This window comes from Lampetra planeri, chromosome 33 (genome assembly GCF_965212315.1).
Source record: "Lampetra planeri chromosome 33, kcLamPlan1.2.h2, whole genome shotgun sequence".
NCBI lineage: Eukaryota > Metazoa > Chordata > Hyperoartia > Petromyzontiformes > Petromyzontidae > Lampetra > Lampetra planeri.
The window spans coordinates 11,482,481-11,504,811 of NC_136139.1; the positions used below are offsets into that span (position 1 = coordinate 11,482,481).

Genomic DNA, 22,331 nt, shown 5'->3' on the forward strand with positions numbered 1-22,331 from the left:
GAACTTTTTGTGACGACGTGTGACGGGGGGGGGTCAAAACTCCTCCAAAATCGCGTGACGTCATTTATGGACGGCCCCTTAGGGTCGATTAATCAAGGTAGTTTAACCTAACTTCATTTGTGTTTAGTTTGTTATCATATTCTTTGGTTCTTTAGGTAAATTCACGTAGATATAAACATAATACAAATAAAGTGAATAAAAATAATACAAAATAATACTGTAGCCTGGTTCTTAATCGGAGTGAGTGTACTGGCAGTCTATAATGTAGACTGTAGCCTGGTTATTACGTTTGGCGAGTGGACTGGTAGTCTATAATGTAGACTGTAGCCTGGTTATTACGTTTGGCGAGTGGACTGGTAGTCTATAATGTAGACTGTAGCCTGGTTATTACGTTTGGCGAGTGGACTGGTAGTCTATAATGTAGACTGTAGCCTGGTTATTACGTTTGGCGAGTGGACTAGCAGTCTATAATGTAGACTGTAGCCTGGTTATTACGTTTGGCGAGTGGACTGGTAGTCTATAATGTAGACTGTAGCCTGGTTATTACGTTTGGCGAGTGGACTAGCAGTCTGTAATGTAGACTGTAGCCTGGTTATTACGTTTGGCGAGTGGACTGGTAGTCTATAATGTAGACTGTAGCCTGGTTATTACGTTTGGCGAGTGGACTGGTAGTCTATAATGTAGACTGTAGCCTGGTTATTACGTTTGGCGAGTGGACTGGTAGTCTATAATGTAGACTGTAGCCTGGTTATTACGTTTGGCGAGTGGACTGGTAGTCTATAATGTAGACTGTAGCCTGGTTATTACGTTTGGCGAGTGGACTAGCAGTCTGTAATGTAGACTGTAGCCTGGTTATTACGTTTGGCGAGTGGACTGGTAGTCTATAATGTAGACTGTAGCCTGGTTATTACGTTTGGCGAGTGGACTGGTAGTCTATAATGTAGACTGTAGCCTGGTTATTACGTTTGGCGAGTGGACTGGTAGTCTATAATGTAGACTGTAGCCTGGTTATTACGTTTGGCGAGTGGACTGGTAGTCTATAATGTAGACTGTAGCCTGGTTATTACGTTTGGCGAGTGGACTAGCAGTCTATAATGTAGACTGTAGCCTGGTTATTACGTTTGGCGAGTGGACTGGTAGTCTATAATGTAGACTGTAGCCTGGTTATTACGTTTGGCGAGTGGACTGGTAGTCTATAATGTAGACTGTAGCCTGGTTATTACGTTTGGCGAGTGGACTGGTAGTCTATAATGTAGACTGTAGCCTGGTTATTACGTTTGGCGAGTGGACTAGCAGTCTATAATGTAGACTGTAGCCTGGTTATTACGTTTGGCGAGTGGACTGGTAGTCTATAATGTAGACTGTAGCCTGGTTGTTACGTTTGGCGAGTGGACTGGTAGTCTATAATGTAGACTGTAGCCTGGTTATTACGTTTGGCGAGTGGACTGGTAGTCTATAATGTAGACTGTAGCCTGGTTATTACGTTTGGCGAGTGGACTGGTAGTCTATAATGTAGACTGTAGCCTGGTTATTACGTTTGGCGAGTGGACTAGCAGTCTATAATGTAGACTGTAGCCTGGTTATTACGTTTGGCGAGTGGACTGGTAGTCTATAATGTAGACTGTAGCCTGGTTATTAAGCTGGGTGAGTGTACTGGCAGTCTATAATATAGACTGTAGCCTGGTTATTAACATCGGTGAGTGTACTGACAGTCTATAATGTAGACTGTAGCCGGAAAAATATATTTAAAAACAAAAAGCCACGACATTTCGATCGCAACACACGCGGTCGTCATCAGGAAAAGGGGGGTTAGCCTCTAAAAGGCAAACTCTTTATAAAGGTTGGAGATGGTCGTATTCCAAGTGTCTCAGCAGCACCAGCAGCTGCATGTGCGGGGCAGCTGATGCCAATGCAGGAGACAACAACGACGCCGGCAGTGGGTCTACGCCAACCAAAGGGCCGCCAGGCAATCACTGTGCGGGTCAAGCTGCATTCCCATCACAGCCCCCACTTTGAGGACGGTCGCGGACCCGCCAGTGGTGCTGGGACCACACTTTGAGAACCACTCTGCTGTGTCTAGATATAACACGCGTACGTACTACACACAACACATGCACAGCGCTCACGCACACACACACACACGTGTAGTAGTAGTAACACACACCGCGTCCAGGCGCGTGCACGCGACACACTGGGGACACGCGTGGACCGAAGTATATGTTTTCAAGGGGCCCTAAATAAATAAATAAAAACACACATTTTTTTACTTGCACAGTCAAGTAATTGTATTTTTCATTTGCTATACAGGCAGATAATACGACAAATCGCTAACCTTAAACACCCAGTCGTTCATAAAAGTTGAAGGCGGTATAGTACTATAGTAATAGAGCAAGTGCAGAATCACTGAACCGGAGTTGATAGCTTGATAGCATTTAGCGCGGGGCCCTTGAAAGTGCGGGGCCCGTAGCTACTACATGTGTAGCTACACATGTAGTAGCTACATGTAATCAACGCGAACCTTTACCGAGGGCACATCCTGAATGGTTGGGCGAGTGGGAGGGAGGTGGATTTCCCAGATATTGCGAGCGGCTGAGGAGCGCGGGGAACCTCCGGTGAGCACTGCTGCACCACCCTGGGGGACAGACAATTGCGGAGAGTATGTTTTGACACACCACATCAGCCACACGGCCATTTCAAGAGTGCATTGTTTCAGCACCATTGATTCACCACGATCAGATTTTGGGAAAGTTTTGACATTCAATGTCTCATCAGCAGTGTCAGACTTCATTGAACCAATGTCGGTGAATTTCCAGATATAATAGGCGAGGACTGGCTTTCACGTTCAGTGTTTCATCAGCAGTGTCGCCCTTCATTGGACCAATGCTGAGCCGCCAGTTGTGATAGGCGAGGGCTGGGTTCGACTCTCAGCGTCTCATCAGCAGTGTCGCCTCGAGTCCCAGGGGGCGGCTCGCCCCGCACACGTGGGAAGCACGCGAGCATCGTCACGTGACCTCACACCACCGCTTTACATTCCCCAGCACGGATAGTGGCACCCCCCCCGCCCCTCCTCCCTCACCCTTCGCTCATTGGCTCTGTTTGTCACGTGATCCCGCGTGCAGACGTCTAAACCAATGGCGAGCGGCGATTGCGCGAGGCGACCGCGCGTGCGCACTAGAGAATATGAAGCGAGCCGCGGAGTGTGTGGTGGGTGGGGGGGGGGGTTTCAGGGGGGGCGGCGCGCGCGCGGGTCCCGCCAGCTCCGCTCCGGGTGGAACTCTCTCGGCTTTCTTTGGGTCCGGGTCTCCTTGGATCCTTTCTGGTCCGGGTCTGGCTCAGAGGCTCGGTGACCGGGTCTAGCGCTGTGTTCGCTGTTGGGTTCGGCTCTGGGTTCGGCTCTGGGTTCGACTCGACTCAACGAGACTTGGTTATCGGTCTTTTACGATCCGGGTCGCGTTTGGTTCGGTCTGGGCTGTTGGTTCTCGGTGGCTTCGCACTCCCCCCACCCGCTTCTGGCCTAGGTGCGCTTCTGAATCTGGAACCTGGTTCCACTCGGCGACTCTTCCCTGTGTCTGGCCCAGCTCTGGGACTCGTCTGCTGGCTCTGGGTCTCGGTCTGGGCCCGGCTCTGGACTGGCACGGGTCCAGGTCTGGTTGTGTTTTAGTGGCGGCTCTGGGCTGGCTCGAGTCTCGATCTCGTCCCGAGCTGGCTCGCGTTCTGAGGCTCATCCTGGGCCGGGTCTGGCCCTGATCCTCCCCCCCTCCACCTCCTCCTCCCCGCCGCCCCGGGCGGGCGAGGCTCCACTCTGGCCTCGTCTTCGGACTCGGAGGACGGAGGAGCGAGGAGCGGCGCTCCGCCCCGCAAGCGGCGCAGGCGAGAGGCGGCGGCGGCGGCAGGGGCCATGCAGGGCCCCTGTCCCTCGGCCCTGCAGCCGGGGGCCGTCAAGGGCGCGTTGGGCCCCGGGCACCCCCCGGGGGAGGGGGCCCCGAGGAGACCGCGGCCACGCAGGATGAGCCGCACGGACGAGGACGTGATCCGTCTGGTCGGGCAGCACCTGCAGGGGCTCGGCCTCACGTGAGTCCAAGGCTCCCCCCACTCCCCCAGGGTTCGCGACCGCCAAGTGATGGGGCGAGCGGGGGGTGGGATGCTGCCCTGGTCAGCGGAATCCAGCAGTGGAGAAGCGGCGTCTCGCGGTGTGATTGTCGTGACAATGGGGGGGGGGGGGCTTCGTCTGGCAGTGGGTAGGACCATGGACGGTGACTGCGTAGATTACATTTCGGGTAGCGGGCACGTTCGCACACGAGGAGCAGGGCTACTGCCAAAGCAGGTCACCATATTGTGAACGGCCTTTCTGGAGCTGTGTGTGGTGTGTGTGCTCGTGAATTCCGCTGCGTGCGCAGTCCAATGAATGTTTAACCTGCTGGGCTCCCCCATAGGCTCGGAAGGGCCGCGTGGAATAGGAAGATGGGGGGCGGTGTAATAGCCTCCCTTCCACGCACACTTGTGGACAGCTCAAGTTAAACACTCACGTTGCTGATCGACCATAACGAGCGTGGCATCGCCAACTCTCCTTGTCCTCAGCCAAGAGTGAGCCGAAGGTGGACGTACATAAGAGAGCCACAATTGAATTGCAACAATACGGTGCTTATTTCATCCACCCTGCACGGATGGGTTTCAGGCTGCGCTCTGGGGGGTATGTCGAATTGTTACATCGCAGGACCATGAGAGGGACGTGGCCTTTTGATGTCCCTAAACCAGCAGTGGATTGATGGTGGCTGGTGATGTTGACGAAGGGCTGAGTCAGCCCCTGACAAGGATTTGAACTCATGGCCTTGCAATTGTGCATCACAAACCAACCACTGCCACCAGATCAGCCTTGAACGCATTAAGATCCATATATAGACTTGAGCCCCTGAATTCATATCATGACCCCGTAGGCCCCTTGCTCCTTGACGTGGGTCTCTCTAGCCACGTGGCCACCAACTTCAACATAGCTTCACCCCCCACCTCCCCCCACCATGGGGAATTCGCAAACTTAATGTCCTTGGCAGGTGGAGAGATCCTGGGAGAGGCTCCTGCAGTGGCCACCCGTAATGATTTAAATTTGTAACACGCAGCCACCGCTCCGTATTCGTTCACTCAAAGAGAGCACGAGGAACCATACAAGTGGGAAGGCAGCAGCAGCCACCACCAAATTCACCCTAAAGCTCTGCAGTCCTCTGTATATGAAGGTGGTATCGGCCAGTTGATGATGAGTGTTCGCTTGTGGAAGGATATCGGAGCACCTTCTGGCGAGCCAGGCTGTAGCACCTCTGCTCGCACACATCGCCTCCTCCATGATGGATTACAGGCCACGTGCGTAGTCCCTACCGCCCGGCAGGGGAGGGGGCTGACGCTGCACGTGCCATGGTTGCCCACCCCCCTCCCCCCACAGACAAACGGTGCAGAGGCTCGTGGAGGAGTCTGGCTGTCGACTGGAGCACCCGGCTGCATCCAGGTTCCGGAGCCACGCGATGGACGGGGAGTGGGAAAAGGCACGGACTGCCAAATTGCACAACCAGCACGCTCGCTCGCGAGACACGGTGCACCCAACAGGCACATGGGCACACCGCACGGGGACCGCACCGCATGAGCACCGCACCGGCACCGCACCGTATGGACACACCGCACCGCATGGACACCGCATCACACAGGCACACGGCACGGACACTGCACCGCACGGGCATCACACCACCACACACCAAACTGGATTGTGAGAGGAGCTCGCAAATTTGAACAAAAGTTCCGTAAGTGTGCTCCCACAGGAGCCAAGGCTGCATTGTCTGTTTCATGTAACCCATTGCCCAACCACTGCATGGCCAAGCAGCTTCTGTTTGGCTGGATAGAGGGTGTTAAACTGGCACAGTATGGTCTAGACAAAATATGGACTGATATCGTCCAGTAGGATGTGGAGCTGAGTGAACTTGCCGATGACTGCTGCCAGCAGTGTCAAAATCGGCGTCTGGATGAGGTTTGTGAAGAATACTACAGGGCAGTTGGAGGCAGTTTCCATCCAACTCCAGCGGAGGGCAGAGGAGTGAAGCTCACAACCAGTGGGGTGCAGAGCATTTAAAACGCAGCAATATGGCACAGTGAGGAGCACAGGTGGTGCATCTGCCAGTCAACTCAAGTCAGTCAACCCATAACAACCTGGGGTTGTCCCGTGGTCTCCTGCCAGCAGCAAGCCTTCCACACTTCACGTGATAGCTTCAAATTGCCCCTAGGCTAGCACAAGCACGATGGTGATGTCACCGCCAATTCGTGGTGAATAGCGGCTGTTATTGTTGCTGTGTTTTGTTTTAGGCTGAGAAGGACCTCGGTGAGTTGAAGCTGCTGATGAATTCACCAAACGGAGTTGTGGTAAGCAGGAGACTCCTTGGACTTGTACAGGGGGTAAATGCAACCACATCTGAGGACTTGGGTTTGGCCTTGAATAGGGGTAGCGAGTTGGCAGCATGTAAACCAGGGAGAGGACGTTCCAGACAGACGATGGGGGCAGCAGAGGAGAATGAGCGGCGTCACACTGAGTGAAGGTTTACTGGGGGCTAAGATGTAAAACATTGGTTACTGCAATGGAGCGCGCATGGAGAAAGTAGGGTGAGATGAGAGGGGAGAGGTAGGAGAGTGCGTGGAGGGGAATAGAATGAAGTGAGAGGTCAGAGAGTGTGTGGAGGGGTGAGTAGAGTGAAATCAGAGGGGAGAGGTAGGAGAGTGTGAAGGGGAGTAGAGTGAAAATAGAGGGGAGAGGTAGGAGAGTGCATGGAAGTGAGTAGAGTGAGATGAGAGGGGAGAGGTAGGAGACTGTGGATGGGGAGTAGAGTGAGGGTAGAGCGGAGAGGGAAGAGTGTGTGGAGGGGAGTAGAGTGAGATACGTAGGACGTGTTTGGCAGGAGTGGGTCCACAGGATGTTTGAGATGGTGAGTGTGCGATCTTGAAATTGATACTGGGTTGGCTTGGGAGCCAGTGGAGTGTTGGGGTGACGTAATGCCGTGTCCGGTGAGACGCGTGGTTGTGTTCGTAACTCGGTGCCCTAATGCTGCCCCCACTGCTCTTCCGGCTGCCGTCCTCGATGCTGCCCCCCGTGGGTCCCATGCCCTCAGCACATGAAGTTCCTGCTGCTTGAGCAGAAGTACCTGGAGCACCTGGAGGACGGGAAACTCCTGGAAGCACTCACCGTGCTACGCCAGGACCTCACGCCACTCAAGCACAACACGGAGAGAATCCACGAGCTTAGCGGGTGGGTGGGCACCGCACGCCTTGCCAGGGGACACCGCACTTAGACCGAGTGACACAGCACACACCAAGGGACAGCGCACGCGCACAAGCACCAAGTGACACTGCACACACACCCTATGACCACGCACACACACACTGAGCGACGCCGCGCACGCTATTCATGCGGTGACTTTGTTCACGCTGATAGTGCTGTGTCGGGGTGACGTGGCCATTACCGTTGTCCACCTGGAGCAGCGCAGCCATGGTGGACGCCGCTGAGTGTCGATTGGATACCTGTGCCACTCCCCAGGTACCTGATGTGCAGCACCGCCGAGGAGCTGAGGGACAAGGCCTCCTGGGACGGCAAGGGCCCGACCTCCAGATGCCGGCTCCTGGAGAAACTGCAGGGTGAGGCCTGTCACTCTCTCGCCCAGCGTCCCCTCTCACATGGGACCCCACCTTCTCGCCCTCCTCCACCACCTTTTCTCACAAAAGTCTCCCACAGTTGATCGGCAGGTCCGGTATGGTAGGGTGAAATGTGGGTACTCCCCACCGCTCTGTCCAGCGTGGAAGAGTAGGCCAAATTACCGTCTGTATAGCGGTGATTCTCAACGTGCAGTCTGCGGACCACTGGCGCGCCCCGCAAGGCCATGAGAGTAGAGCTGTAGAAGTTTTAACACGTAGGAGGCTTTCGCGACCAATAGTTTCCATAGCACAAAGGTTTTTTGGGTTAGATCACGTAAATATAAATGTGTCAATCTTAATTTTAGAACTTTCGTGACTGCAGGAATTATTATTTGTTTCTTTCGGTTAAGTCACATCTAAAGATAAAATAATAAATTAAATTAAATAATAGAATACTGTATTCTATTATATCAATTAAATTAAATAATAGAATACTGTATTCTATTATTTAATTTAATTTATTATTTTATCTTTAGACGTGACTTAACCGAAAGAAACAAATAATAATTCCTGCAGTCACGAAAGTTCTAAAATTAAGATTGAACCACTTCTACGGGGAAGTTTTAAGCTTATCTTTTTTCTCTCTCTCTGGCGACTTGTTTTATCTGCCTGTGTCCTCTCTTTAGATTGTTCACACTTAAATTCTAACTTAGCAATCTTTGAAATACGTAATCAACCAGGCTATGCGTTAATTGTGTGTTGACCGACCCTCTGTGTTGTATTACATTACATTTCGATATTTTACTAGGTTATTTAATTTTAGTGTGTCCTTCTCCTGATTTTCAGGCTTGCTTGCCGTGCCATCGCATTCGCAGCACCACGTCTGTTGACCACTCATTGATATGCTAATTTTTTCTCTAACCCTCCTCCCTCTCTCTGCCTCCGCCCCCCCCATCTGTCTATTTAAGGCCACCCCACAGAGACGATCACCCCTCTCTGTTACCTGTGTTGCTCTCGCTATGTATCTTGGTGATATCTGTCTGCTAATATGTCTGTCTATAGTTTTCTGGTTAGATTTTATGTCGCTATTTCATTATACCTGATGATGATTGCTTGTGTTGCAATCGAAACGTCGTATTCTATTATTTAATTTAATTTATTATTTTATCTTTAGACGTGACTTAACCGAAAGAAACATATAAATGTGTCGTTAAGCCCGCCACCACCCGACACAGCCACTTAGTAAAGTTTGTCACGTAAAGAAAACGTGCCAATTAGTTGCGAGTTCAGCACACCGGTGTGTTGGAGAGTAAACCCACAGCATTTACAATTCGAGTAGCGTGACGTTTCGCTGGTGATTACAACAACCGCCCTCATCAGGCCATAGCCAGAATTGTAAAGAAGTCTTCCTGTTTCGGTCTTAAACAGGGAAGTAAAGGTGATGTCATCACTTGAGCCTCTCAGGTGTGAAGACTATGGGGGGGTGGGTTAATGTAGTCATACAGTAGATGACATTATATGACTACATTAACAGTTTAACCACACATTTATATTTACGCAATCTATCTTCAAAGAACTGTAGAGGATGGTTTATGCACTATGATGTAGAGCCATTGCCCAAACTGTCGGCAATTGTATATGATTTTCTTTTTAAGGCTCCAGTGTTTTTATTATTGCATTTTTGTTGTTATTTGTGCTTATGCACCACTGCCAGCGGAGCAGCAGTAGCAGATGAGGAATTTAACTACGATTAAGAGTCCTGTTGAGCTTGGCCAGCACGGCACACGCATGTGCGCACGATAGACGGCCGGGTGGAAGGTGGGTGTGCAGGGGGGAGCCGTGACAGCGCGCACGAACCCTACTCAACGCTGTGGCATGCGGGTGATGTCACCACCGCGCACTTGCCCGCCCACTCATCAGCCTGCCAGGCAGCCAGCAAAACTTTTTGCTCTAACAAAGAGTATGATCTAGCTGCTATTGGTGCAGGGTGGTGCGCACATTGCATCGAGGGTTGGCAGTGGTGCGCCGGTCCAGCCGGGTTAGGGAACCGCGGCTCTGGCGGGTATCTGGAGACCATTTCCACCAGCAGTGGCACGAGCAGGGCTGTGGCACGAGCAGGGCTGCTCCACTACCTCCTGTTCCACCACCGTTCACCCCATGGTGTCCACGGGCGCTGACCTGTGTGCGTGCGCTTGTTCCCGGTGGGCGCGGCGAGCGCAGCATTCCTGCCGCCGTCGGTGATGCTGCCCCCGCGCCGCCTGCACACGCTGCTGCAGCAGGCGGTGGAACTGCAGCAGCAGCGCTGCCTCTACCATAACTCGCGCCTGCAGCTGGATCTGCCGGACGCCTGCCTGCTGCACGACCACTACTGCAGCCGGTGCGCTGCGGGGTACACTGCGGGACGCACCACACAGCGGGACACACCACACAGTGGGACACACCACACAGCGGGACACACCACACTGTGGGACACACCACACTGTGGGACACACCACACTGTGGGACACACCACACCGTGGGACACACCACACTGTGGGACACACCACACAGTGGGACACACCACACTGCGGGACACACCACACTGCGGGACACACCACACTGCGGGACACACCACACCGCGGGACACACCACACTGTGGGACACACCACACCGTGGGACACACCACACCGTGGGACACACCACACTGTGGGACACACCACACTGTGGGACACACCACACTGTGGGACACACCACACTGTGGGACACACCACACTGTGGGACACACCACACTGTGGGACACACCACACTGCGGGACACACCACACTGCGGGACACACCACACTGCGGGACACACCACACTGCGGGACACACCACACTGCGGGACACACCACACTGCGGGACACACCACACTGCGGGACACACCACACTGCGGGACACACCACACTGCGGGACACACCACACAGCGGGACACACCACACAGCGGGACACACCACACAGCGGGACACACCACACAGCGGGACACACCACACAGTGGGACACACCACACAGTGGGACACACCACACCGCGGGACACACCACACAGTGGGACACACCACACAGCGGGACACACCACACTGCGGGACACACCACACTGCGGGACACACCACACTGCGGGACACACCACACTGCGGGACACACCACACTGTGGGACACGCCACACTGTGGGACACGCCACACTGTGGGACACGCCACACAGCGGGACACACCACACTGTGGGACACGCCACACTGTGGGACACGCCACACTGTGGGACACGCCACACCGCGGGACACGCCACACCGCGGGACACGCCACACCGCGGGACACGCCACACCGCGGGACACGCCACACAGTGGGACACGCCACACAGTGGGACACGCCACACAGTGGGACACGCCACACAGCGGGACACACCACACAGCGGGACACACCACACTGTGGGACACACCACACTGTGGGACACACCACACTGTGGGACACACCACACTGTGGGACACACCACACTGTGGGACACACCACACTGTGGGACACACCACACTGTGGGACACACCACACTGTGGGACACACCACACTGTGGGACACACCACACTGTGGGACACACCACACTGTGGGACACACCGCGCCGTGGGACACATCGGGGCACACTGCCTTTGTGGGGTTGTCGAAGTCAGAGCATTGAGGCATTGGTGCTCATTTCCTGTTTATTGCCCTTAGCCAGAGGTGCAAATTTCAAATTCCTTTGGTGGGGGTTAGTCTACCCCATAGGACAACCACCGTTGATACCAAATGTGGTGCTCATTTTATCAACCCCGGAGGGTGCGACGATGGCGGCGTAAACCCCAAACACGGGTTTGATCTCGCAACCTTGCTGCAGCCACTAGCACCTCTCGGGGCTGCAGCAGAAGCAGCGTGGATCCGTTGGGAGCAACGCGTACGAATCAAACACACGCCGAGAAGATCACCCAGAGACCTTCTCGCCCTCTCCACCTGTCCAACCAGCAGTGTTTCACAAGAGTCCGACCCGTGCACCGTGACCCTCACCCAGGCCCCAACTCAGGGTCTTCGTCTCGCTCTCTCTGCGTTCTCTTTGACAGTCACTTTGGCCGTCAAGAAGTCACGTATAGATGAGCCAGGTAGAGTAGGCAGTCTTTTTTTTATTTTGTTGAAGACCCCGGTTGTGATCTTACTCGGGTTGTCGTCCTACACCCCCCCCCTCCCACTCCCCGCCCCCCATCCTTGAGCACCATTGACCCCGCGGCCGCGTGTCTTCCCCCGCCGCCACCCCGGTGCGCGTTCCTTCCCGCAGGAAGAACTTCCCGAGCCACACGCGCCAGGTGCTCACGGAGCACTGCAACGAGGTGTGGTTCTGCAAGTTCTCCAACGACGGCACGCGGCTCGCCACGGGCTCCAAGGACTCCACCGTCATCATCTGGCTGGTGGAGCAGGTGGGGGCCAGTTCTCAGTCTGCCCCTCCCCCCACTTGTTGCGCTGAGTAAGCGATCGGCTGGCTCCGCGTTTGCGGGGTTGACACATAGGAACAGTTTCCTGAACGTGGCGCAGTATGGCGTGCGGGTCGCGGGCGTCTTGTTAACTACCTCGCCTGGTTTACAGGAGGTCGTGGGTTCAATCCCGACCCTGACGCCTGTATAGTTGGGGTTTTGTGTGTCTCTCTCTCCCCGTGGTCATGTGGGTTTTTGTACGGGTCCAGTTTTTCCCTCCACATTTAGAATCAACTTGTGTTTAAGAGTATTTGCCTACAACAAATGTCCACATGATGATAAGCCACTTTGTTCAGCTATCGTTTGTGGCCAGGTCGGTTCTGAAAAAGAGGTATACAGCTCGGTGGGCCTTGCCGGGTAAAATAAAAATGGTTTAGTGTTTAGTTTCGACTCACTCAATAATCAAAATACTAATATAATTTAGGAAGGCGAATTCCTATCATAGATCCCAATGGACCGTGTATGGACAGCCGGAAATTAACAGAATCGGGGTGAACGGCCAGAACTCGGCGAGTTGAAAGAGCCGAGTTCCCCCCTATTTGTCTTTTCGTCAGTTGAAATAAGATGGGGCTTTACAGCTCAGTGGGCCTTACCTGGTCAAATAAAAAAGTAGTTTATAGTTTAGTTTAGTCTCCCCCTGCGCGCCACCGGCGCTGAGCGGGCACGTGTGCGCGTGGCAGGAGAGCCATCAGCTCAAGGTGGCGCACACACTGGAGGGACACACGTACGGAGTCTCCTACCTCGCATGGAGCCCGGACGACACGCACCTCATCGCCTGCGGGCCCGATGACTGCTCCGAGCTATGGCTGTGGAACACACAGGTGTGTGCGTGATGAGTGGTGGTGCAGTTGTGCTGCTGTGTGTGATGATGTGGTTGTGTTGTGGTGGTGAGTGGTGGTGTGGTTGTGTTGTGGTGGTGATGAGTGGTGGTGTGGTTGTGTTGTGGTGGTGATGAGTGGTGATGCGGTTGTGGTGGTGTGGTTGTGTTGTGGTGGTGATGAGTGGTGGTGTGGTTGTGTTGTGGTGGTGATGCGGTTGTGGTGGTGTGGTTGTGTTGTGGTGGTGAGTGGTGATGCGGTTGTGGTGGTGTGGTTGTGTTGTAGTGATGGGTGGTGGTGTGGTTGTGGAGTGGTGATGAGTGGTGGTGTGGTTGTGTTGTAGTGATGTGGTTGTGCAGTGGTGGTGTGGTTGTGGTGATGAGTGGTGATGTGGTTGTGTTGTGGTGGTGATGAGTGGTGTTGTGGTTGTGGTTGTGAGTGGTGTTGTGGTTGTGCGGTGGTGGTGAGTGATGATGTGGTTGTGCAGCGGTGGTAGGTGGTGGTGTGGTTGTGTTGTGGTGAGTGGTGGTGTGATTGTGTTGTGGTGGTGAGCGGTGGTGTGGTTGTGTTGTGGTGGTGAGTGGTGATGTGGTGAGTGGTGATGTGGTTGTGCGGTGGTGATGAGGGGTGGTGTGATTGTGTTGTGGTGGTGATGTGGTTGTGCGGGGGTGATGTAGTGATGAGTGGTGGTGAGTGGTGATGTGGTTGTGCGGTAGTGATGAGGGGTGGTGTGGTTGTGTTGTGGTGGTGAGTGGTGATGCAGTTGTGCTGCTGTGTGTGATGATGTGGTGGTGAGTGGTGGTGTGGTTGTGTGGTGGTGGTGAGTGGTGATGTGGTTGTGATGAGTGGTGGTGTGGTTGTGTGGTGGTGGTGAGTGGTGATGTGGTTGTGGTGATGAGTGGTGGTGTGGTTGTGTTGTGATGATGAGTGGTGATGTGGTTGTGCTGTGGACGTTGCAGACCGGGGTGCTGCGTGTGAAGATGTCGCAGTCGCACGATGACAGCCTCGTGTGCGCCTCCTGGTTCCCGGACAGCCGTCGCTTCTGCACAGGCGGCCAGCGTGGACAGTTCTACCAGTGTGTGAGTCGACGAGTCCGTTTGCGAGTCTGTGAGTTGGTGAGCGCGAGTCTGTGTGTGCGAGTCCACGAGTCTGTGTGTGTGCATCTGTGATTTTCCGTGCTCAGTTATACCGGTGCGAGTGTAGGTATTCCAGCCCTGCTGGTGCGGTGGCATATATATCATATACCCTGTACATATATCATATACCCTGTACATATATTGTGTACGTATATCATGTATCGTGAACTTACATCCTATGTTTATATTCTGTGCGTGCATTGCGTACGTATAGCCTGTATGTATCAAGCAAACATAACATATCCTTCTGTCGCGCGCATATATATGTTACGCAAACGTCGATAATGCGGACCTATATGTCGTGTACTAGAATAAGCGCGTATGTATACCCTTGGTGTAGTAGCATGGAAGAGGAGCACTTTGTGCCTTGACGGAGAGATGAAGTTTGATTTCCGCCGACGGCCTTCCAGGCCAGTGGTAAGTGTCGGCGGTGTGCGCTGTCGCGTAGCGCGATGCGCTTCGAGTCGTCGCTCGTCCGCGGGCTACGTGGTCGCGGCCTGCGTAGTCGCTCGTTGCGAGCTGCATAGTTGCATTGTCGCCGATTGGCGTGCACTCGCCCCGGCGCGACAGGCACCCGATCACAAAGACACCCTCATCGTGACAACGACCCTGACAAGACGATCGTTGTTATTTGTTCGATTGTCCGCGCACGACAGGACCTGAACGGGACGGTGCTGGAGTCGTGGCAGGGCGTGCGCATCCAGTGCGTTTGGTGCTCTGCCGACGGGAAATCCGTGCTGGCGTCAGACACGCACCAGCGCATCTGCAGCTACAACTTCGAGGACGTCACGGACCGGGCCTTGTGGGTACCCCCCCCCCCGCCTCTCCGTCCCACCACCACCACCCACTCTCTCCCCCTCCTCTCGGTACCCCCATTGCCATCATTCGTAGCCTCAATGCGGAGTCCTAATGTATACAAGTGGAAACTTAGAAACCGTCTCTGGTCTGTGATGGTGGGTGGATATGTGGGTGGGGAGCGGTAGTGTAGCGGCTGGAGCGCTGCGCTACGAACCCCGCGACCTGAGTTGGATTCCCGCTCACGGTCAATACCAGTGACGATTATCTGAACCTAGGTCCACTTAGCCTCAAATGAGTACCTGGTGCGGTGTGTAAACATCACCACTCGGGAGACAAAGGCGGCCGGGCTTGGTGTTGGCCACCCACCCCCTCGTGTGCCGTGCTGGCCTTCATAGGAGCTAAGTCTGTTCAGGCTATACGGTGGGGGAGGGGGGGGTCTTTGTGTGCGTTTATGGCAGTGTTTGTATATGGCTGTGTGGTGAGGGTGTCTGTGTTAGTGTGTAAGTGTGTGCATGAGATAAAACTACTTTCTGTGTGTGAATGTGCATCTGTAATTGTGCTTTAGTGGCTGCTCTTCATTGGCCATACGAGAATAATAAAATGGCTTTGATGTATGTTGCATTTATTTCACATCATACGTACCCAGCTGTCCTAAAAACTGTTCGACAGAAATTAGTTTTTAATTTAGATTTAAAAGTGCTTATAGCTCCATTGGCTTCCTGATATATTGGAAGAGCATTCCAGACGGCTGCAGGTGCAGTGACCATCTTTGTTCGATGGCTCGCTAAAAGTCCACTGTGAGGATGATGATCTCTGCACCGCGGTTATTGCAGTCCAGGCTGAATCCCGCGTGGCTTGTGAGATCTGACGAAAGAATGGGCTCATTCATTCATCACCATCGTCATTCGTTGCTGGATGGGCGTCGCTCCTCGCACACAAACGTAACCCAAGTCCCACGGCGCTGGCAGAGTGAACTCGCAACTGAACCGACCACGGCACGTGGGCAGCAGCAACACATGAACTCGTCACACGTGGTTTCCAAGACGACCGCGCGATTTGGCCCTCGTGTGACCACCGTGCGTGCAGAGGGTTATCGCAGGCACCCGAGGACCTACATTGCTGGGCAGCACTGGCAGCAAAACCCATCGTTGTACTGTACCGTACTCCCGCATCCATGCTCTCCTCGCCTTCGCCAACCCGCACCGAGCGGCATGGTGGATCGCGGTCAAAATTACCGCCACTGTGCGACGGAGGGAGGGCCCTGGCCCTGCCGGGAAGCGACTGAACGGGGCTGCGCACTTGGTCGGTGCCACCGGGTGCGGATGCTCGCTGCGGGTGTAGCGCACGTCTCCGGCGTGGTGACGCCGGAGACGTGCGCGACGGAGGCTGTGTCTGCTGTGCACGCAGGATCCAGGAGGACCACCCCATCATGACCTTCAGCGTGTCCAAGGATGACCGGCTGGCACTAATCAACGTGGCCACACAGGTGAGCGTGCCAGCGGTGTCATCTTCCCTCCTCACCGCTCCCCCCTCCACCTCCCCACCATCCTCCCCCCTCCTCCTCCATCCCGTTTCCACAGAGGTTGCTGTCCAGTGACGTTCGAAGTGGGCACCCGACACCGCCCAGAGTGTGAATGCAGAGGACAGGTGCAGACTGGAATGGGTGCTGTAGAGGAGGAGGATTACCCTCTGGGTAGACTGGAGGGACGATTTGGAACACTGATTGTTGCACGCGATGACGCTGTGTGGCCTGGCTGAGCCGAGTCTGCATGCAGAAGGCAAGGGGGAAACCGGTTCTCACTTCGTGCCGAGACAAGACGCACAGCAGTGTGCCCGAGTAGGAAATGCGTACTTGTGTTGTGCGTGTTTATACTGCGATGTGGGGAACGGTGGCGTAGTTGTTAGCCCACTGCGCTACAAACCCTGAAACCCGAGATCGACTCCCGCTCACGGCCAATAAATGGTAGTCTGAACCTTTTCCTAGGCGTCTCCTAGGCTTACTCAGCCTTAAAATGCGTACCTGGATTGATGTGTGAAATGTCAGCACTGGGGATACAAAGGCGACCGTGCATGGTCCTAGCCACACTAACCCCTCATGAGCCGGGCCAGCCTTCATAGTTGCGACTCGCTAACAGAACTTGCCTCAACAGTCTTAAAGGATATACAGGGATCTTTTGGGTTTGTACGAAATAGCACTAAAAGCACTCATACATTTGTATTCATGGCGACGCATTCCCGACAAGGTTATTCCATTCGTATGAGAAATATGAGGGCTGCATTGAGGTATTGATTATAGCGCTCATATACAAATGGTAAATATTATTTCCTAAATACAAATAATTTATTTTAATTACATCATTGAGTACAGTACATCATATTTACTAATATAATTACAGCTCCCCCACCACTGCCGCTACGCTCCGAGGCTCAGATCATTCTCAGAGAAGAGCTCCAGGACCTGCCCCCGGTCTAAAACCCTGTGGGGATAATCGAATCGCGGGGGGTGGGCTCTGGTTGGCTGAGAGCGTGTGTGCGTCGCTCTCATTGGCTGAGCGGACGATGGGGGCGAGGTGACGTTTTCTCGGTCGGCGCTGCTGCGTGCTCTCACTTGTAAGTGCTGTCTAGATTTTTTTAATGACATTTTTCTAGGTAATAATTTTCTCCAGGACAAAGAGCGCTATAACAAATCAGCTGTCCACGTGATTGCGCTAAGCGAGGTCTGCCTGTACTGGTAGTGCAGTGGTTCTAGTTCGATTCCTGCTCACGGCCTGTCCGCTCTGGTGTCCTCCCACAGGCTGAAAACATCTTTATATATAGAGGACTGCAGAGCGTCGGCAGTTGTTGGCGGCAGCTCATCGTGTAGCTGCCATCTGACTTGTCTGATCCCTCCCGCCTTCAAGTCGCGTGACAAGTTAACACTATTATTAACATCTGAAGAATATCTGAACCGGTTCTGGGCCTCCCCTATGGTGACTCAGCCTTATAAAATGAATACCTGGTACAGGGCGTAAAAATCTGTATTACTGGCCTGGCCGGGAGTATTGCTGGCCACCCACCCACCCCATCGTGTGCTGTGCCGGTCTTTTATAGGTCTTCGCTAATGGCACTTGCCCCTACAGTCTGTTGAAGGCATTGCGCGGGATCTTTGTGCCCTGGTACACACGCTCGTGCATATACACTTGCGTGCGTGTCCCGCGCGTGTACGTGTACGTGTGTGCAGGGCGTGCACCTGTGGGACCTTCATGAGCGCGCGCTCGTCAGGAAGTACCAGGGTATCACACAGGGCCTCTACACTATCCACTCGTGCTTTGGGGGCCCCAACGAGGACTTTGTGGCGAGCGGCAGTGAAGGCAGGTCCCGGCATGGTGGATACACGGTGGGGGGGGGGGTCATTGCCCCTCCCCTCTCCCACCCTCCCCCCCCAGGGGCCGGGGGGGTGAGTGTGCTCGCGTGTACTGACATTGTGGGGAGCGGTGGGGTAGCGGTTAGCTCGTTGCACTACGAACCTGGCGACCCGAGTTCGACTCCCGCTCGCGGCTAGATCAGTGATTATTTGAACCGGCCCTGGGCCGCTCTTAGGTCATTTCAGCCTCAAATGAGCACCTGGTGCAGTGTGTAAACATCACTACTAGGGAGATAAAGGTGGCCCGGCGTGGTGTTGACCACCCACCCCCTGGTGTGCCATGCCAGCCTTCATTGGTGCTCACAGCTCTTGCCCCAACAGTCTGTTAAGGCTAGATGGGGGATCTTTGTCTTTGCTGATATTGTGGGTAGCGGTGGCACGTAATGGTTATCCCAGATGCCCCGAATTCGATTTTCGCTCATGTCTAATATAAGTGCTGAATAACTGAACCTTATCGTGAACGTACCCACGTTTGACTCATCCTTAAATGAATACCTGGTACTGTGTAAACGTCAACGCTGGGGACACCAAGGTGGCTGGGCGTGGTGCTGGCCACACCGCCTCGTGTGCCGTTGCAGCCTTCACGGGTGCTGCTCCCCAACAGCACTTGCCCCGACGCCTATATGGGGTGGGGGGGATCTTTGTCTTTGTACGTGCGCACAGACCACAAGGTGTACGTGTGGCACCGCAAGCAGGAGCAGCCGGTGGCGGTGCTGGCGGGGCACACGCGCGCAGTCAGCTGCGTCAGCTGGAATCCGCGAGTGCCCTCCATGCTAGCCAGCGCCTCCGACGACGGCACCGTGCGCATCTGGGGCCCCGCGCCCGCCCTGCCCGATGGGGACCCCCACGCGCGGTGCCCGCGGGCCCAGGCGCAGCAGTCGACGCAGCAGTCGACGCAGCAGTCGACGCAGCAGCCGACGCAGCAGCCGACGCAGCAGCCGACGCAGCAGCCGACGCAGCCGACGGAGCAACAGGCGCAACTGTGAGCGCGCGACCATCCCTGCTGCATTAGGCCTCTGCGTTGCGGGGCACGTGATGGCTCGCTCCGCACGAGGGCATCCCTAACCAGAACTTCCGTAACCACCGACGCCTGGGTTCCCATCGTTGGCGCTGTTTTCCCTGCGCCGTCACTCCTGGGATCCCGACCCCCGGCGAGAAACGCTCGCGCCCATCCTTCCATCTGACGTCGGTGCCGTGTCCGGCCTCATCTCGGACGCGGTCCGTGTGCCCCCGAGCGTTCGGCTGTCTGTGCGACGGGTGTTTGTGTCCGAGGAGCCCCGTGGGGCCCGCTCCCCTACCGCTCCCCCCGGTCTTGCGCCGCCACGGGGGCCTTCTCGGCACGTGGTCGTTAGCTGCGCGTCTCCAACGGGCTCCGCCTGCGGCGTCCCTCACACCCCCCCCCACCCGACCGCTACAGTGGGTGGGACCCTCTACCTGAATGAGTGCAGTTTGTGAGTGTACCCCCTGCAGCGTGTGCCCCCACACCCCATACGGCGTTTTTTTTTTACCAAAAGCACCCATCCTCCACCCAAAACCTGATTTGCACTGGCCGCAGGTCACCCCCGTCCCCCTTGCGCACCACCTTTATTTGTGGGGGGGGGGGGGGGCTCCACGTTTTTTTTCGACACATGCTCCATCAGCGAACGACCGGACACGATGGTCAAGTCTTCGATGTGCGAATGTTTTTGCCCATTGTGTGTGCGCACGTATCTGCTTCATCCTCCTCGCCCGTTGCACGAACTTGGAGCAGACTCCAGATGCCCCTCCCCGCGTCCCCTACGACGCGTTGACGCGAGCGCCGCGCATTGACGTCTTTAAGAGGCCCGCTGTGACAATCGCGCAGAGTGCCCTCGCGGCGCAGGCAAGCGGGCAGGATCCTCGCGCCCACTCCATACAGTGCTCAGGCGGGGGGCTTGGGGACGGCGGTACCACACGCGAGTTCGTGGAATCTCCCCCCGGAGTGCGTCCACCGGGAGAGGAAGGCGCCAACGCGGTCGTCGTATGAAGACGGCTGGAAGGCGTCGTTGCTAGGAACCTGTGCGTCACCCAGAATCCCTTTCAGCTTCCGCTGGGATTCGCTGTCATTGCTTCCTCGGCGTTTCACGGTCGCAACATGTGCTGTTTTTCTGTCGTCTATTGTGTCTGGATTACGTGGGGGGGGGGCTGTGTGGAGGCTGTGGGTGGGGGCTGTGTGGAGGCTGTGGGGGGAGGTGCTGTGTGGAGGCTGTGTGTGGGGGGGGGGGGGCTGTGTGGAGGCTGTGTGTGGGGGGGGGGCTGTGTGGAGGCTGTGTGTGGGGGGGGGGCTGTGTGGAGGCTGCGTAGCCTCCGGTTCGGGAGGTATGGGCGAGAGAACGACGCGCGGACTCCGGAGGATCTGTCGAGGCATTCTTACGTTGACGCGTCATCCCGTGGTGCACACTTGAAACTCTCACCTAGGCAATACAAACCAAAAACAGACCGGGTCGTCGGGTGTCTGTAGAGCGTTCAGTGTTTGCAGTATTGGAGAAGGATCGTCCTGTTCAGTGGTGGATATATAGGTTTATGTTTACACAGCCTGATCCTTAAGAGTGGCAATGTAAGAATTGAATAACAAATGAGCAAATGCAACAAATGAGAAGTAAGAGTACTCTATTTTTGGATCTCATCTCCGCTCAGACCGTTGCCTTGAGCACGCCGCCTCCCCTTACCATGAAGCCCGATGTCCACGCCCTCGGTCGGATTTCTTCTTCTCGCCATTTTAACTTAGCGTCTGCCTTTTATACGCACGCTGTGCGACTATGTCACAGCGCTGTGGGGGCCCTAGTGTTCGCTTCATATTTACTTGAAGAAATAAACTTTTGTGACATTTCCCAGCACTCCATCGTCGTGTTCGTCCCGCGGGCTTCCGCTTTCCGTCACCTGCGTCGCCTGGGGTTTGTTTCGGCTCGGACGAGGGAGGGGGAGAGGCTGCCACTCCTCAGTCGGGAGCTGGACCGGTCCCACCTGGATCTCTATGGAATACAGGAGGACTGGTGGACTGATCCTGGCTCCTTTTACATGCGGGATGGAGATTCATCTACTCGGGCAGGATGGCATCAAACAACAGGGAGTGGTTAAAAGACCGAAGGGGTAGCCTGGCAGCTTGGTGCTGGCGAGGTGTCGGAGTCGCATGGTTTTGTGAGCGTGCCTTCTCATCAACAGTAGGTGGAGAATGATGAAGGCAAAGATAATGAGTCCTGACCTTTCCCAGATGTTGGCTGGCCATTCAGGACAGATCATCTTATTGGGTAACTTATTTTCTCGAGTGGGTCAAGAGTGCTGCTAGATTTTGGTGCAGCTTGTAATCACCAACATGCTGTTCTGCCATTGGCGCATCCATACATCTGCTGGAATATGTAGTGGCGGAACAGCGAATGTGAGCCCATATCCTGGGCCTGAGTGCAGAAAAAATGATGTAATCTCAGCATGAAGTGATTTGCATACGACACGAAAATCAGAGTGAAAAAACTTGCCGTTTTTGCAGGCACGGATGTCGTCACGACCATTGCTTTGGATGATGTAATCACTCCGCTCCACCAGCTAACTAATCGGCTGCAACGGGGAAATTGGTGCCAATTTTCACTCGCGATGCTTTTCCTGTTCCAAGAATCTGCAGCTCCACTTCTCGGCAAGAAGAGCGAACTCCACGTGTGATGAGGTGGACACCCATATTTTGAATGCGGGTGGTGTCCACCTCCATGAAATTAGCCCAGCAGCAGTGGGAGCCACGCGAGAAGAAAGCACGCGTGGCAGAGGTAAGCACAGCAATGTTGTTCATGTGATGGCATACGGTAAGTCCTCGCTTAACACGTGTTTACACAACGCGTTTTCACACTAACGTGTGGTTCTTCCATTGGGGAATATGTTTTGCACAATATAGAATGCGCCCGTTATAACGCGGTTTCTGAGCAGTGCGATACAGTACACGGAATGATACGGCAACGCGGCTGCGTACCCTCAGTTATTTGTTCCATCTCACTGTGTACTCCGTATCTCGCCAAACTTCA

At 54.7% G+C, this 22,331-nt stretch overlaps 1 protein-coding gene across 1 annotated transcript; it reads left to right on the forward strand.

Moving 5' to 3' along the window:
- Window positions 1-3,250: 3,250 nt before the first annotated feature.
- LOC144729795 (WD repeat-containing protein 26-like) lies at window positions 3,251-21,154 on the forward strand. Its single transcript, XM_078610298.1, has 13 exons — window positions 3,251-4,071; window positions 5,432-5,531; window positions 6,340-6,396; window positions 7,137-7,273; window positions 7,562-7,659; window positions 9,877-10,033; window positions 11,959-12,097; window positions 12,832-12,972; window positions 13,929-14,048; window positions 14,762-14,907; window positions 16,311-16,389; window positions 18,124-18,253; window positions 18,970-21,154. The coding sequence occupies exons 1-13, from the start codon at window positions 3,899-3,901 to the stop codon at window positions 19,290-19,292; spliced, it is 1,800 nt and encodes a 599-aa protein (XP_078466424.1). The 5' UTR covers window positions 3,251-3,898; the 3' UTR covers window positions 19,293-21,154.
- The last annotated feature ends 1,177 nt before the right edge of the window (window positions 21,155-22,331 follow it).